Consider the following 18,681-nt stretch of genomic DNA (forward strand, 5'->3'; position numbering starts at 1 on the left):
GGGGAATATATAGGGTCATAATAGGTATAGTGGACACTGGAAACTAAGAAGAGGAAGGCTCACAGAGAGGTGAAGGATAAAAAGCTACACATGGGGCACAGTGTTCACTATTCTGGTGAAGGGTACACTGAAAGCCCTAACTTTAGCATGACACAATTCATCCATGTAACAAAAATTGCTCATACCATCTTAATTTTTGCAATTAAAAAAATTATGATGAAGCATCAAAATAACAGCTCTTAACTTGTTATAAGTATAGAATTCCTAACTGTTTTGGCAAAGATTTCATACATCTAAGTAAGAGAATATCCATGGTGTCATAGCAAAAGAACACTGATTTTCCTTTGTTGAAGAGGGGAAAGGTAATTTTCTGGAGTTATCAGGGGCTGTGTTCCCACCATCAATCAATGCTTTGAAGATACTAAGAACCTAGTCAAGATGGTCTCAGACTTTGGAGAGGTTGGACATCTGGAAGACAGGTAAGTTATTAGAGAAGAAAAAAAAAGCAAACAAAAAATCACAACTAGATTCACCTAACTTAGGGACCCAATCTCTCGGGAACAGACAAAAATTGGAGCAGAAAAAATTCTCTTTCTGTCCAGATCAGTGTCCACAGGGAAATCAGGTGCTTCCAGGTTGGAGTAACAAGATGGAAATGTACCTAATGAGCAAATATAGGGAGCTGTAACTATCTCCTCTGTTGTCACCCTTCAGAGCATACAACCTTGGGCTGGATAAGACACAATTGCTTCTCCTGGAGTCCTTTATCTCTGACTAGAGGACCTACTGCTTTTTCCTTCTTGCTGTCTTGAATGGCAGTAGAGCTTCAGTTTCTATCATCGACCATCCAGGATAGAATTCAGACTTCCACACAGAGACCTTCCTCTCAGAAACCCTAACCAGGTGAGTCTGAGTTTCTGTAGGAAACGTTAAGAGAGAATGGAAGCTGACAATGTTTCCCTGAGGTTAACTGAGAGCCAATCCAACTGAGGTGAGAACCAAGAGATTGCTACATTTGTTTCCTTGGTTAACTAATTAATTCATATTTAATTTATTTAACATACTAGGAAGTGAAGTGTCTGTCAGACTCAGCTATGCAGGAATCATTATTGACAATTAAGGATGGGTGTAGAAATCCCCAACTAGTGAGACTGAAGAAGGAATGGGAGTCATATTGTGGTGTTGGTGAAATTAGATCATATTCAAGAAGTGTTGCAATTCAGGGAAGTAAAAACACTGAGTGTGGAGAGATATGAAGTGAGAGTTTTTATTTTAAAAAAACTCTGTGCGTTTTTGTGTGTATTTGAGTTTGTTCCTGTATTCATTAAAAAAAAAAAACAAAACCCAGACCAATGCATTGCTTGCAAATAAATACTATTTTGTAGGAGCAGCTCATGAATCATACATCCATTTTGCAGTATCTGTTCTCATGCTAGGTATTCAGATGACAAAATGTTTATTTAATAGTTGAAAAGGGGTACAATAACAAGCTTTACTTTGCAATTATTTCCATTCTTGTGAGGCTGAATTTGTTTATGGATTTGTTAGGCATTTCCTTTCTCTACTGCCAATAGTCTGTGTGCAAGGATAAAAAACTACATACTGAGTACACTGTTCACTGCTCTGGTGAAGGTACAATGAAAGCCCTGACTTTAGTGTAATGCAATGCATCCATGTAACAAAAATCACTTTTAGTCCCCTTAATTTTTGAAATTAAGCTCTTCATGTGTTACAATTATGGAATTCCTAACTGTTTGGGAAAAAGTGCTATAAATCCAAGTGGCATTTGTTAATCCTTTCCTTTCTCTACTGTGAATAGTCTATGTGCAGACTCTCCAGCTTTGCTTTTGTAAAGTGGGTTTGCAGTGTTTTTAGTCCAGTTTTTGATTACATTCTTTCAAATATAAGAATTAGAGTTTTTCACCAGCGAGTTTTTCACCAACTAATTTGCCATTTCTTTCTTTCTCATATTTATGGATTTTTTTTTGGAGGGAGGACATGTGAAACTATATAAATTTTGTGTAGTCAGGTCTATCATTTGGTCATATTGTATACCTCCCTGCCTCATTACTTTTTAGGTAGTTTAGAATAGTTTTAAAAGCTTTCTAAATCCTTAGTGGCAATAAATTTCCTTTCATATGTATTTCCATCTTGCATCACATGCCATTTTTAAAACATGGTGTTACCAATGTTTTTCTCATTTTTGTGATCAGATTTTTTTTTAATAGTGGTCATCTTCTGCTACTATATGGAATGAATTCTTTTGCATTCATTTCAAGATTCCCTATATGTTCTTTATGAGCAAGTTTTAAGTCATTTACATTTATATTAGATGAAATTATAACTTTATTTTTTTCTTTTATGATTTTTTATTAAATCATAAACACATAGATCAGGTACAAATTAATGCATTTATGGGGTACAATGTGTTGATTTCACATAGAATTAGGGATGCTTACATAACACTGGTTAATATATACCTCATCTCGTTTACTTAATAGACATTTATACTCTATACTAATATATCTGACATGTACCCTTGCATTAGGCACCATATGTGTTATCCCACCATTCACCCTCCCTTGATCTGACCTCCCCCCTTCCCTCCTATCCCTCCCTTCATCTTGGGCCATAGTTGTGATCTATTCTTCATATGAAAGCATGAGTGATTGTAAATTGGTTTCATAATAGTACTGAATACATTGGATATTTTTTCTTCCATTCTTGAGATACTTTACTAAGTAGGATATGTTCCAGCTCCATTTGTGGAAATGTAAAGGAGGTAAAGTCTCCATCTTTTTAAAGGCTGCATAATATTCCATGGTATACATATACCATAATTTATTAATCCAGTCATGGGTCAAGTCAATGGGCACTTGGGAAAATTATAACTTAGATACTGTTTCCTTACTGCTTTCAAGAAGTATATAGTTATATTCTTTTACTTCCAAGTCTTTGCCAAGTTAATCTTGAGTTAGAGATCCATGTTGATGTGATGAATGGTTATTTTATATCTTTTCTTTGATCATTTATTTTAGATTTTCATTCAATATCATCTAATATAGTTTTGATTTCAATATAAATCACTAGGCTTTATTTTCCCTTCCACTTATTTTATTTAATATATTCTTAATTTTTTAAAGTTTGTTTCTGTAGAAATGTACAACTTTGTGAAACCGCCACAGTGAACAAAGCAGGTGAAGTCCTAGCTCACTTGGATTTTATGTGATAATGGAAAAGGCAGAGTACAATGACATAAACACGAGTGTGGTGTAATGTCACTAGCTGTTAATCATATGGATAAAGAAGATACATTGTTCCAGTATGTGCAGGATTTTACAGAGCATAGTCTGAGGAGATTTTGTATGCTGAAAGAGAAACAGAACCACAAACACAGTATGCCTATTGGATTTGCCAGAAAAGAGACCAAAGTTCAAAGCTCAAGAATAACACAGAAAAAAAAAATTACCAGAAAGAAAAGTGAGAAAAGAGACTGCCTCATGTGATATATGAAACATGTTTAGCACAGTAACTACCATGATAACAAGTACCCATATTTATCATTCATTACCATGTGAAAACAGTTGTGGTCAAAAAATATGGAATAAAGGCATATCAGTTAGATCAGGGCCTGATACAGATTCCACAATGAGACAAATGGATCAACAAGTCTGCCCGTAGGAGTCTGGAGGCGACTTCAGCTCCTCTCTGGCTGGCTGTTCTCCCGACAACTGGGCTGTTCTCTTGGGTGCTTTATGCTTGTTACTTGTTTCTCATTGTGAGGGACTGGACCTCTTTTTAAACTATTCTTGCTTTCTCTCCTATGGATTCCAAACTGTAACTATGTCCTAAACTAAAAAATACCTTTTACTTTGTGATCAAGCATACATGTACACACAAATACACACGCACACAGGTTGAATGAAAAGAGTAGCACAAAGCAATTTATGCACCCTTACTATGTATGGTGCACTGAAATTTTTCATTTGCATTTTATTCATTGTATTTTATTTAATTCTTACAGAATATTGTCCGACCTCCTAAATATGGGAAACATTTTTCTAGCATACTCTCCACACTTATGCTAGAACCTCCTTGTTTCTTTCTCTCATCAGAAATTTCTGGGACACTGCTATATTCTCTCATTTTTTTCATACAATTGTTCATACAATATTTAGCTTTCTTTGACAATGAAAGCTAGAATGTACATTTCTATGTAAAGTGGAGCAGTCACAGTCTAGAGGTGATAAAAGAAATGGAATTAAGTAAACACTATTGCTACATTAAGCCTTGCAGGAAGTGTTTAACTGTGGGATGTTAAAACGAAAAATTCCAAATAGACCAGTAGGTGAGAGTCAACAGAAGATAGTGAGTGTTATGAAAGCACTGAACATTGAAACTCTGGGGTCTCCTGAAGCTGAAAGTCAAGTTCAGTATTTGAGAAATCAGTGTGAGCAAGGGCAGAGCATTGTGAAGTTATAGTGACAAGTCAGTCATGGAAAGTGGAGCCTTATGTTAGAAACTACAAGAATATTACCTTCATTCTCCTGTAGGGAGTCATGAGGGGAGTTTATGTCTAGAATTTTGGTGATCATCGTTGTAATATAGAAGGTCACCCTGGGTCAATGTGACTATCTTTCACATTGGCACCAGATAGAGTACCAGCCTGGGGTAGTTGGAAGAGAATCAAACAAACAATTCAATTAGAACATAGGCAAATAAATAATCTGAAGAAACATTTGTCAAAAGACATACAAATGACCAACAGATATACCACAAAAATCTTCAGCATCACTAATCATTAGGGAAATGCAAATAAAAACAACAATGAGGTATCATTTCAACCCAGTTAGGATAGCTATTTTCAAAAAGATAAAAAAAAGAACAAAATGCTGGCAAAGATGTGGAGAAATGGAAGGTCTTATACTGTTGGTAGGAATGTAAACTGGTACTGCCATTGTGGAAAATCATTTGAAAGTTTCCCCCAAAACTACAAATAGAACTATCCTATGATCCAGCAATCTCACTACTGGGCATTTATCCAAAAGAAAAGAAATCATAATATCAAAGATACATCTGAATCCCCACGTGTATTGCCTCACTGTTCACAGTAGCCCAGATAGGAAATCAGCCCAAGTGTCCAACAGCATATGAATGAATAAAGAAAATGAGTTTGAGAGTGTGTGTTTTGTGGGGCCATGAACAGTCCTCAGAGCAGGGGTACTTGATGTCATATATTCCAAAATGTAACTCTTAGAATACACATATCTGAATGCTAACCAATAAATGCAGAAGTTTAGCTTGGTTCAAGGATGGCCTTTGACATGAAACAAAGTAGAAGGAACAATGTGTGCATGAGAGACTCCCTGTGTCTAGGTTTTTTGAAGCAGCAGCAAGACCTCCTTGTTTTTTAGCATCCTATGTCACCTCTCATCACCTCCCTTTCTCTTTCACCTTGTCCACTGGCTTTCTTTTTGGACTTGAGCATCTGAAAAAGCATTTTCCTTTTAATCGTTGCACAGTCTGAAGCTCCTGGCTGGCACATATATCCCCAGATAAACTCGTGGGTCTTACCTTCTCTGTCAAAATATCATCTTGTCTATTGCCTGGACTGTCATAAAAACATCACTTCTGCCCACTCTTTGTTTTTATCAATTTGTTTCCTTTAAAGCAGTGACTATATATTTATATGCTTATATTCTTTTTCCATCATCAGATTGTAAGGACTTTTGTTTTTCAGTGCCCTGCAGTTATTCCCTAGACACTGTCTGGAACATGGTCCACACTAAATATAAATTCTTCAAATGCATAGAATAATTTGTCCTTAAAAATGTAAAATAGTGACCTCTTGGGGGAAAAGATGGATTAACATGTTGGAGGTGATGGATATCATCCAAATTTGATCATTAAACATTGTATGCTTGTATTAAAATATCACATATATCCCCAAAATTTGTATAACTATTATGTATCCATAAAAATAAAAAATAAAAAAATGACTAGCAGCAATACATGAGAATCTTCTAAAAGGGACCAGATCCATACACACAAAAAATAAATAAATGAATTTCTTGACTACAAAATATGTATATATATGTGAGTATTACCTATCTATATGAAGATCAGTCATGTTATTTTTCTCTTCACTGATAGCCACATCAACCACATGAAACCAACAAATAATACACGAATTTCAGAATTTCTTCTTCTGGGATTTTCAGAGGAACCAGAATTACAGCCCGTCATGTTTGGGCTGTTCCTGTCCATGTACTTGATCACTGTGTTTGGAAACCTGTTCATCATCTTGGCCACAGTCTCAGACTCCCACCTCCACACACCTATGTACTTCCTCCTCTCCAACCTGTCTTTTGTAGACATCTGTTTCACTTCCACAAGCATCCCAAAGATGCTGGTGAACATTCTCATGCAGAGTAAAGTCATTACCTATGCAGGCTGCATCACCCAGATGTACTTTTTATTGCTTTTTGCAGGATTAGATGACTTCCTCCTGACTGTGATGGCCTATGACCGGTATGTGGCCATCTGTCATCCTCTGCACTACACGGTCATCATGAACCCCAGGCTCTGCGGACTGCTGGTTCTGGTACCCAGTATCATGAGTGCTCTGCATTCTCTGTTACAAAGCTTAATGGTGTTACGGCTGTCCTTCTGTACAGACTTGGAAATCCCCCACTTTTTGTGTGAACTTAACCAAGTGGTCCACCTTGCCTGTTCTGATACATTTCTCAATGACATGGTGATTTATTTTGCAGCTGTGTTGCTAGCTGGTTGTCCACTTGCTGGGATCTTTTATTCTTACTCTAAGATTGTTTCTTCCATATATGGAATCTCCTCAGCTCAGGGGAAGTATAAAGCGTTTTCTACCTGTGTGTCTCACCTCTCAGTGGTCTCATTGTTTTATTGCACCAGCCTAGGGGTGTATCTCAGTTCTGCTGCCACCCACAACTCACACTCCAGTGCAACAGCCTCTTTGATGTACACAGTCGTCACTCCCATGCTGAACCCCTTCATCTACAGTCTGAGAAATAAAGACATAAAGCAGGCTCTGAAAAGACTCTTTGGGAGGGAAGCTATAAAAGCACCAGTTGTATTGCACCTGAAGAACCACCGGTGATTGTAGGACCCAAAGCCTTGGAGCCAGAAATTGTGATTCTTTGGTCAAATTGTGGAAGTGGAACCTAGTCCTTCTATTTTTCTGCAATCTCCATTTATGACATGACCTTATCTATATGATTTAATTAACTTCACTAGGTGCTGGGGGTCATGATGTGTGGACCCCGACCTGGTTTGAGAATTGAGTAGGAAATGATGCTGAGGAAACATAACCTAGGTCAGTTTAAAACACATAGTCTGAGAACACTTGCAGAAAGGCTGATGTTATCTCAGGCCAAGCAGCAGACCAAGACAATGCAGCAATTCTCTGGCTTCTTCAGAAAACTTTTATTGATTTCTAACAAAAGCTTATATGCAAAATGCAAAAATGCCAAAAGATAGGTTTAAAAGAACCCCAAGTCTGCATGAAGATTGGCTGGAGAGAGAGTGGCTGGATAAAGGTAGGGGTTTGCTAACAAACAGCTGGTGGTGTAATTAGAAAGGGGGAGGGGAAAACCAGTTTTGTCCCCACAGGGAGAGTAAACCAGGCTCCCTAATGTAACTGCATATCAGGAGTTCAAAGGATTTGGCTCGTTTCGGTCCCGCCCCACCTGTTGACGCTCAGCAGGCAGGGATAGTCCATCTGTCCAGGCAAGTTCAAATTCTTCTCATCATCCCTGGTCTTGATGAACCCTCAGGGATTGTGCCTCTGCAGGCTTTCCCCTGGATACTCCTGGACTGAGGTGAGGCATCCCACTGAACAGTCAACCTATCTACTTCCCACAACTAGGCTCTGTTATCAGACACTTTTTTCTTTTGTTGTTTTCCTATTTTTCACAATGTTATTTCCAACCTTGGATCAGAAATACCTGGAAATTCCTATTGACATCTATGCACATCAAAGGATAGCATGGATTTATTTAGCATAATTTCATCTTACATGGCATCTGTAACAGCGTGTTTCTTTAAATTTTACGAAAGGAATATTCATGTGTTTTACTGCTCCTTTGGAAAAATTGCACTTAGTGACTAAGGGCACTTATGTAATTTTATAGTACAAGAAAATCCAAGACCATAGGTTTTTACTTGCACTTCTATCATCATTTTCGATATTACTATTTTGACTGCTCCTCCTGAAATGAAGACTTTAAGATACAAGTTTATTTTATAATGAGTTGTTGAGGTTTACTCTCTCATCAGGCTCTTGTGCTCTTATTAAGCTCTCATCCATAGAGCTCCAAACAGTCCCTGTCAAAAATTGGTTCTCAACTACATGTACATGTCTCCAAGTGGAGTCTACACAAAAGACAAATTTGTACCAGCAGATTCAACCAGTATGGCTACAGAGTGACAGATGACCTCAAATATGAGAAGCAAAGTTTTAAATTATATGTTGCATTATTATGAAAAATATTTTTTCAAGCTGTACATCCACTTATATGAAGGATTGGTGTCCATGTGTGTGGTGTTCATTCATTGGGGTGCAGGTTTGTTTGGTATATTTAAATTTTTTATGATTAACTTCTTGTTTCTGCTTGAAAATATCCAGTTCTGTCTACAAATGTGGCTGTTTGTGTTGTTATCAGTGAAATTGGTAGGGCCAAATATAGGAACCCCCCCCAATATAATTGTCCTGCCCAAGAAGGAATGAGCATGCCCATCCCTACCCAACCCCCAACCTCCACCTTAACCCACGTGCTGACTTCTTTTTCAAACCCTGCCCACTAGCATCTGACTGAATAAAGGCCATGTTGCCCACACAGAACCTGGGCTCTGCTTCCTTTTGTTCATGTCTCAGAAAATTCTCTCATTTTTGGTCCTTGACTTCTCAGAAATATCCCCTTTTCTAAATTTTGTCATCATCACTAAAGTAGCAGAGAATAAAAAAAACCAATACCACCCATTATATTTCTTCTTTATCCTTAAACATTTCCTTAGTTTTCATGATTAAAGTATGGCTCACGAAAGACTTTGAATTCCTGGCCATTCACATGTTTCAGGGTCACAACTTTTCTTGCACAAACAAGTATTTTCCTCCAACCACTCCTTGTTACTTAGAAGGGAATCTTGGCATAGTCATTTTTGAACACAGTTATTGAAAATAAAATTGAATCACAGGGTAACTGCGGTTGGCATCTTTAAATATCAGAACAGATGCCAAAAATAAAAATAGCAGATTATTATAATCGCCCTCCATTCTGCTCACTTCAATTATTGTATAGTTAACTATTAGTGTGTCTGAAGTCAAATGGTTTAATATACTGCCATTACAGTCCAATGAGACTGTGCAGTGGGGAGTTACTCTGAGCTCTGCTGGCCTCCGCAGGAGACTGTATCCAGCTACGGATCTGAATCACGTTGCTAAGACTTATTTATGGTGTTGCATGTGGCACTTCTGTGCACTTCTATCCTGACTCAACTCGTGATCAGTTTACTCCATTTCTATGTTGAGATTAATTCCTACTTTACAGAAAATTAAGCTTGTCAATTAAGAACTGCCTTAATATAATGGAACTGTTCCTATCTATGAATGACACTTTGCTTTCTTCCCCATCCATGTTAGGTGTAACTCTGATCACTGTGCCCTGGATCGTACACTGAGTAATGCACCATTATACACACATACTTTTTCTTTTAATTAATTTACTCAGGTACAAATATATATGATAAACTATACAGATTTAAAGTGTACAATATGCTGGATTAAAGCATCCATACTGGGCGTAGTGGCTCACGCCTGTAATCCTAGCACTCTGGGAGGCCAAGGTAGGTACATTGCCTGAGCTCACGAGTTCAAGACCAGCCTGACTCAGAGAAAGACCTTACCTCTAAAATATAGCTGGGCATTGTGGCAGGTGCCTATAGTCCCAGCTACTTAGGAAGCTGAGACAAAAGAATCGCTTGAGCTCAAGAGTCTGAGGTTGCTGTGAGCTGCGATGCCATAGCACTCAACCTGGGACAGCAAAGTGAGACTCTGTCTCAAAAAAAAAAAAAAGCATCCATACATAAACTGAGTATATACTTTACAGTTTCATTCATACATAATTCAACAAAGTGCTCAATAAGTTTTATTATATAACTGTCATTTAATGTCCTTGAGCCTCAGTTTCCTAATTTCTAAAAGTAACACAAGATAATAAACTGAGTCCTTTGGAACCCCTTTTCTGCAATGGAAAATGAAGTTGATAATAGTACTACCCCAACAGAATGGAATTTTGTGACAATTACATCAGAAAATATCTATGAAGTGCTAAGTTCAAGGCATGCTGCATAAGAAGATCTAAGGATAGCTCTTATAATGAAAAAAACATATTGAGAGATTACACGAAGCTCTTAGTTTATGACATACGTATAAAATTTCTAATCATTTTCCCGAAAGTGTCCTGAAGCCAAGGAGTGTAGTGGCCATGATTTTACATCAGAACAACATTTTTCCCTTATTGTAGAAGGGAATAGCAATTTTCTGGAGATACCAGGAACTATGTTAGTGCTTTGAAAATCCTAAGGAATTAATCAAGACAGGTACTTTGTGACTATTAGGTTTGAGAGGAAACTTTAACTCAAAGGAAGGATAAATTGCTAGAAGGTTAGAACTCTGGAAAGCAAGTGAGTTCCTGAAGAAATAAGAAAATCTGGATTTACCTGACTTATAACTTAGAGTCTTGGACATAAAGAATCAGTGAGAAAAATTTTGGTTTTGTCCAAACCAGTGTCCCACAGGGAAATCAGATGCTTAGATACTGGAGTAATAAGAGGGGATTGTATCTGATGAACATGTACAGGGAGCTATAAATGTATCTTCTGCTCTTGTCCCTCACAGTGTTCAGTATAGGCATGGATGGAGGTGTTATTATTTTTTTATTGAGTCCTGCATCTGGCTAGAGGAACCTCATCTCTCCTAACCTCATCTTATAAACATTCAAAATGAAACTTGCAGCTCAATTCTCCCTCTCCTCAGATTCTTCTGTCTTTTTTTTAAATTTAATTTTTAATTAAAATCAGAACTGTACACATTTATGGGGTACAATGTGATGATTTGATATGCAATGTGGAATGCTTAAATCAAACTGATTAACATAACCATTACCTCACTTACTTATTTTTTGTGGTAGGACATTTATAATTTACTTTTAGTTATTTTGAAATATACCCTGGCATTGTGCACATTAGGTGAAATCCCACCAAGTGCTCTCCCTCACTAATTACTCTCCCCCCCGCCGTCCTCTCACCTCCCTCTTGCTAGACTATATTTATGTTTTATCATTTGTATGAGTGTTTATATATTGGTTTCATAATAGTATTGAGTACATTGGATACTTTTTTGCATTCTTGAAGTACTGTACTAAGAAGAATGTGTTCCAACTCCATCCAGGTAAGCATGAAAAAGATGTAAAGTCTCCATTTTTTCTTATTTCTGAATAGTATTCTGTGGTATACATATACCAGAATTTGTTAATCCATTCAATGGATTGATGGGCATTTGGGTTGCTTCTGTCTTTTTAATTTTCATTTCAAATGCCACCTCTTCCTAGGAGTCAACAGACTTAATATTTATAATAAGTTTAGCACAGTTCCTTGCTGTTAATAAATGCATGGTTATTAAGATTTGTTTTCTTTTACTTCTCAAATGATTCCATTCCTTTTTCATCTCTTGGTCTCCAATCTCATGGCTTTTCTTTGTCATCACCAAGCTGTTGAAGACGGATTCTACTTTTCCTAACACTGTTTATTGCAGAGACTGTTCATTCCCCATTGTGTATTCTTTGCACCATCATCCAATATCAATTGTATTTCTGGGCTCCATATCCTGTTCCTCTGATTGATATGCTTGGCTTCCCCCCGCCCCCCCCAATTAATATAAGGATACATACAATTAGGTTTCCATTGTTTACATTTTTAAGGTAAAGCCTAAATTATAACTATGTCTTTTACACAGGAAGTGTACCACATACCCACTATTTTGATTCCATGCCATGCTGTTTTGATTACTATAGCTCTGTAACAGATTTTGGCATCAGATAGTGGTATGCATTCATTGGCATTTTCATATGAATTGTATTGAATCTGTTGCTTCCTTTGGGTGGTATGTAAATTTGAACAATATTATTTCTTCCAATCAATGATAATTGGATATTTTTCCATTTAGTTTTCTTTTCAGCAAAGGTTTATAATTTTCAGTGTAGCAGTCTTTCACTTTCTTGATTAAATTTGCTCCTATTAAAAATTTTTTTTTGCTATTTTATTTTTTATTCTTTTGGGGGGGGGATAAATGTTGGGTTCTCCTACTCAGTCCTTTCACTAACATAATGCCACAATTTTTAATATATTTTATATTCATTTTTGTTTAGTTCTAAATATTTTCTAATTTCTGTTGATAACTTTCTCCTTGAACTATGGATTATTTAGACATCTGTCATTTAATTTTCAAATGTTTATGAATTTTCCTCCTTTTTACACTGGAGAAATAAGTTTTAATGATCTTTTGTATAGAATGGTGACCACAGTTGATCATAAGTATTGCATATTTCAAAATTGCTAAACATTTGGCCAGGTGAGGTGGCTCTGGGAGGATTGCTTGAGGCCAGGAATTTCAAGACCAATCTGAGCAAGAGTGAGACCCCAGCCTCTGGTAACCACCTTTCTATGCTTTGTGTCTATGCAATCAACATTTTTAGATTCCACATATAAGTGAGAATGTATAAGATTATATTTATTTTTCTCTTTTCCATTAGCATAATGTCCTCCAGTTCCATCCATGTTGTTATGAATGACAGCATTTCCTTCTTTCTTAAGGACGAATGTTTTTTTCATTGTATACATAATGCAATGTTTTCATTATCTATTAATTCATTATTGTACACTTAGGTTGCTTCCATATTTAGGGTATTTTAAATTATGCAGCAATGAACATGGAAGTGCATCTGCAAGAAGATATCAATCTTTTTGACATATCATTTTTAGTTTCTTTGGCTATATTCCTGGAAGTGGGATTGTGGGATCATATGGTAGTTCTAGTAACATTTTAATTTTTTGAGGAAACTCCATATTATTTTCCTACGTGTATGTACTATTCCCAGGAATAATTTATAATGGATCCTTTTGCTCTACCTTCTTGCCAACACTTATTACCATTGATAATAGGCATCACCATTGAAGTGAAGTTTCACTGTAGTTTGAATTTCTATATACCAGATGATTATAGATGTTGAGCATTTTTTCATATGTGCCCTGGCCATTCATTCTCTTCTTTTGAAAAATATACAATCAGATACTTTGCCTATGTTTTCATTGGGTTATTTGTTTTCTTTCTATTGAGTTGTTTGGGTTCCTTATATATTTTGGATATTAGCCCCTTATCAGATATACGGCTTGCAAACATTTTCTTGCAGTGTCTTTACTCTGTTAAATAATTCCCTGTTGTGCAAAAGCTTTTTAGTTTGATGAAATCCCATTTGCCTATTTTTGCTTTTGTTTCCTGTGTTTTTTAGGTCCTATCCAAGAAATCACTGGTGAGACTAATCTCATGAAGATTTATCCTCGTTTTCTTTGAGTAGTTTTCCAGTTTCAGCTCTTACATTTAATCCTTTTATTGACTTTGAGTTGATTTTTGTATATGGTGTAAGTTGATTTTTGTATATTTTGTATATGGTGAATGAACTTGAATGGTCTAAGTTCATTCTTCTGCCTGTGCTATTCAGTTTTCCCGATATCATTTACTGAAGACACTGTCTTTTTTCCATTGCATCTTCTTAATACCAGTGTGGAAAATTATTGATGGTAAATATTAGGGTTTATTTAAAGGCTGCCTATCATCCTTTATCAGTTTATGTACCTTTTTTATGTGTCATCCCAGCTCCATGATTTATTTTTATTAAATCATAGCTGTGTACACTAATACAGTCATGGGGTACAGTGTGTTATTTTTATATATAATGTGAAATATTTTCATCCAACTGGCTAACATAACCTTCATGTCATTTTCTTAGTTATTGTGTTAAGACATTTATATTCTACATTTAGAAAGAGTCATATGTACCCTTATAAGATGAACCATAAGTGTGATCCCTCAATGATATTTTAAATGAAATTGTTTTCTTATTTTCAGATAGTTGATTGTTAGTGTTACAAACACTTCTGACTTCTGTATGTTGATTTCAAATAAGGAATTTGTTTATCAGTTCTAACAGTTTTTCTGTGAAGTCTTTAAGGTTTTCTTCATGTAAGACCATGTCCATGTCTTATTTTTACACATTTCCATTCTATGATGTCATACTATTAGGAAGCTCTGCACTTGCAGGATTAGGAAGCAAAAGGGTTAAACAATCTGCTAATAGTTATGAACTGAGCTTTGGTTAAAAATCCATCAAAAATTTTCCCTTTGTCTACATTAGTGGTTCCCAACTGGGAAGACTGTGTCTCCAGAGGCACTTGGAAATGTCTAGTCAGCTTTTTGGTTATCACAACTGGGAAGGTACTATGGTACCTAGTGAATTGAAGTCAGGGATGCTGGTCAACATCCTAAAATGCACAGAGCATCCCACATCACACAAGTTGTCCAAAAAACTGTTGTACTGCAGAGATTGAGAGACTATTCTAGACTAGAATATATCCACCTCCACTGTATATATGATCCACTTGAATATCTTGTTCAAAACCTAAGATGAGTCCATTCCCCCTGCTTTTGTAACTACTTTCCTATTGATGTTGGTGCTGCCTGACCTGCTTTGTGGACCAAACTTTGACAGCAAAGGCTGTGGTCCAGTGTCAGGGGTAAGTATTTTGAGGCTTTCTCCACCAAAAATCCTATCATGCACCTTACGTCTGACTTTATTTATTTATTTATTGAAACAGAGTCTCACTTTGTTACCCTGGGTAGAGTGCTGTGGCTTCATAGCTCACAGAAAACTCAAAATCTTGGACTCAAGCAATCCTCTTGCCTCAACCTCCCAAGTAGCTGGGAACAGGTGCCTGCCACAATGTCTATTATTTATTTATTTTATTTTTTCCAGCTATTTACTTAGAGACAGTATCTTGCTCTTGCTCAGGTTGGTCTCAACCTCATGAGTTCAAGCAATCCACCCACCTTGGCCTCCCAGAGTGCTAGGATTACAGGCATGAGCCACCACACTCAGCTCATGCCTGACTTTAGGTGGTCAAATTTTGGATGAGGTAACACAACTTTTACATAAACAAGTATACTTTGCCCTTTGAGTGTTTCCCTAATGACAGCAAGTCAAAGTTTTAGAAATTCTGCTTACCTTACGGAGTTTATGTGAGGATTAGGTAATAATTTAAAGCTCACTGGAAATTACCTGGCATAGATTAGATGTTTAGTGGCTTGCAGGTATTGTGACTATGTCCATGTTCATCATTTAGTAAACTCATTGGATACCAGAAAGGTGTGTGTGTGTGTGTGTGTGTGTGATGGGAAATGAGTTTAAAATTATCTTGCTTTTGAGAGGCAGCAAGTTCTTGAAGTGAAGATCTTCTCCCAGGTCCTCACAAGAGAAGAGAGTGCTTGAGAGTCTATCATATGCTTTGTTCAATATAGGAACATTCTCTCTGTCACCTGAGGGGAACATGGTGTTTCAGAATTTTCCAACTCTTTTAAGCTCTTCTACTATCTTTTATTCATCAGAATATCCATAAGTCTGATGTTTCATGATGCACAAAATATTTCCTCCAAATCTTCTGGGAACTCCTCCAATACTTCATGGAACACTCATGGTCCTTTTTGCAAGCTTATAGCATGCATTTAATAAATGTTATAAAATATTTGAATGTATCTTTCTATGGCTACATAATTTTACTTTTTGTTCACTTATTAAATCATCCATTGTCTTTAGGAATTTTATACTTCTCCACCCTTAGATCTGGACCTTGATGAGACCTAAATCAGGAAGAGTGTATTTCCCTAGAATGATGGACATTGAGCCTTAACATGTGACATGTTTTGCCTGACAGAATGTGAACAGTCATCTGATGTTCATTGCCTGCAAGAAGCATTGTGAGATCACACTATTTCTCTTGATCTTCCTCTCTCTGAAATTGCTCTTGGTGTCAAAAAATAACTAACTAGTTTTACATAGCCTTCTGGACTGAGTATTTTGGTCTCCTTGAAATTATATGTCTTAACCTCCAGTTTGAAAACTTCCAAGACTTTTTGCCCTTTATTTTTTGGTATATTTTTCTGATAATTGAAAGCATAATTGCCTGGATACTTTTATTTACTTCAGATGACTGAATTGCAATGAAACTACCTTTTAGATTTCTTAAAGGTGTTGAGGAGAATTTGAAAGAACATATCTGTTTTTGTATGAACAAATTGTGACTCTGAAACACTTCTCTCTTCCCAGAGGCAATAATGGTCAGAAATTAAAGCTATTGCATGAGTCATAATTTGATCATGAAAATTCAAGAGAATTTAGACACTAAGAGTGAAAAAACAATTGATGATAGTGTGAATACACATATTTTTCACTTACTTGCACTTAAATGCTTATGACAAAAATTTTTAAAGGGGGATATATTTGTTAGAACAATGGAATAAGCCGTGTTTATGGGTAGCAGTGAAAAACTTTAAGTGGAAACAGAAAGATGATACAATGTAGACTATGATACCAAACATTCACTCAGATGAACAAACCTTATTGTATGTGGATAGCAAGCTTCCACATTTAAATGAATAATACGCATAAGCAAAACAAGTCTTCCATAATAATTCCATGTCTGAGTGTAACTTTTACTCATTGTTTTTAACATCATTTCTGAAACTAAGGCCATATGAAGTCAATTGATTTATATAAGTGTTTCTTTCTGTGTAGACTACACTTGGAATATATATTTGATAAGTAAATTTTGTCTTCTTACTCTGTGTTAGGAAGTATAGTAGGTACTATGGATACAGAGCTGAATCAAGGAGAGGGTGCTAATAAGAGGAATAAAATGCCATGACTACGTATAAATTACAAGAAAAGCAGTTAAGGTAATGATAGAGAAAGGAATGACAAACTCAAAAGTGAAAACCTGTGGTATTAGATACTCACGTACAATAAAATTACATAAATTATTTTATAGTTGCTAAATGTGGTTGATTCTGTAGGGTTAACACAGTGTAAGATAAATAGCAATCTCCAAAAAGTTTTTGACTATAGTGTGAAAATAACTATGGGAAATTCAGTTGGATATCATAAAGCAAAAATCTTTCTAAAGGAACAGATTAAATTCTCTTAAGCAGTTAAGATTAAAGAAATTGAAAAATCAGGAAATAAATAGAAGGAGAAAATTCTACCTCCATAATCTGATTAATGACTCATAATTTCGGGGTCTGGGGCTTAGAGCATTGAAATCACAGGCACTTCTTGACAAAATGATCTTTTTTATATCTTCCCCCTTAAGAATTGGTTCAGGGCTCTCTTTATGTCTTTATTCCTCAGACTGTAGATGAAGGGGTTCAGCATGGGAGTGACCACTGTGTACATCACCGAGGCTGTTGCACTGGAGTGTAAGTTGTGGGTGGCAGCAGAACTGAGGTACACCCCTAGGCTTGTACAATAAAACAAGGAGACAACTGAGAGGTGAGATGCACATGTGGAAAATGCTTTATACTTCCCCTGAGCTGAGGAGATTGCACGTATGGAGGAAACTATCTTAGAGTAAGAGTAAAGGATCCCGACCAGGGAACCACCACCCAGCAGCATAGCTGAAAAATACATCATCATGTCAATAAAAAAGCTGTTAGAACAGGCCAGGTGGACCACCTGATTAATTTCACAGAAAAAGTGGGGGATTTCCAAGTCTGTACAGAAGGACATCCATAGCACCACTAAGCTTTCTAACAGGGAATTCAGGGCACTCATGATCCAGGATGCCACAACCAGCAGTGCACAGAGCCTGGGGTTCATGATGACCATGTAGTTAAGGGGCTGACAGATGGCCACAAATCGGTCATAGGCCATGACCGTCAGGAGTAAGCTGTCCAGCCCTGCAAAGAGTACAAAAAAGTACATCTGGATTATGCAGCCTGTATAGGTTATGGTTTTTCTCCGTGTCTGGATATTCACCAGCATCTTTGGGACAGTGGTAGAAACCAAACAGATATCAGAAAAGGACAGATTGGAGAGGAAGAAGTACATGGGGGTGTGGAGGTGGGAATCTGAGACTGTGGCCAGGATGATGAGCAGGTTCCCAAACATGGTGATCAGGTGCATGGACAGGAACAGCCCAAAAAGGATGGGCTGCAATTCTGGTTTCTCTGAAAATCCCAGAAGAAGAAATTCTGAAATCTGTGTATCATTCCCTCCTTCCATCTGGTCGATGTGAATACCAAAAATGAGAAAGAGAACATGACACAAACTTGCATTCCAAACCTGTCAGAAGTGCTATTACTTATGTTTTAAAGTAAGTATGTTAATTTCTACTTTAAAACTTTTGTTATTTTTAAGTTGAAAAGTGAAAATGTAAGTATCTTTTTCAATTTGTTATTCTGAAGTATATATACATTGTGTAATGGTTAAATCTAGCTGATTGACAGTCTACATCACCTTATGTAGTCATCATTTTTGAGGT

General features: G+C 36.6%; 3 protein-coding genes across 3 annotated transcripts in view; 1 reads left to right on the forward strand and 2 right to left on the reverse strand.

Moving 5' to 3' along the window:
• LOC100964446 (adhesion G protein-coupled receptor E2-like) overlaps positions 1 to 4,595 on the reverse strand; it is a 61,451-nt gene extending 56,856 nt beyond the window's left edge. The window contains 1 exon segment of the mRNA XM_012813982.2: positions 4,538 to 4,595. Within this exon segment, the coding sequence (XP_012669436.1) occupies positions 4,538 to 4,595 (58 nt within the window).
• A 1,571-nt stretch (positions 4,596 to 6,166) lies between these two features.
• Positions 6,167 to 15,997, forward strand: LOC100964762 (olfactory receptor 7A17-like). The gene is made up of 4 exons (XM_012813983.2): positions 6,167 to 7,063; positions 7,273 to 7,289; positions 14,864 to 14,932; positions 15,985 to 15,997. The coding sequence occupies exons 1-4, from the start codon at positions 6,167 to 6,169 to the stop codon at positions 15,995 to 15,997; spliced, it is 996 nt and encodes a 331-aa protein (XP_012669437.2).
• Positions 15,998 to 17,492: 1,495 nt separating this feature from the next.
• On the reverse strand, positions 17,493 to 18,422 carry LOC100965070 (olfactory receptor 7A17-like). Its single transcript, XM_012813984.1, has one exon. The coding sequence runs from the start codon at positions 18,420 to 18,422 to the stop codon at positions 17,493 to 17,495; it is 930 nt and encodes a 309-aa protein (XP_012669438.1).
• Positions 18,423 to 18,681: the final 259 nt, after the last annotated feature.

This window comes from Otolemur garnettii, unplaced genomic scaffold (genome assembly GCF_000181295.1).
Source record: "Otolemur garnettii isolate 467f Iridium unplaced genomic scaffold, OtoGar3 scaffold00415, whole genome shotgun sequence".
Taxonomy (NCBI): Eukaryota; Metazoa; Chordata; class Mammalia; order Primates; family Galagidae; genus Otolemur; species Otolemur garnettii.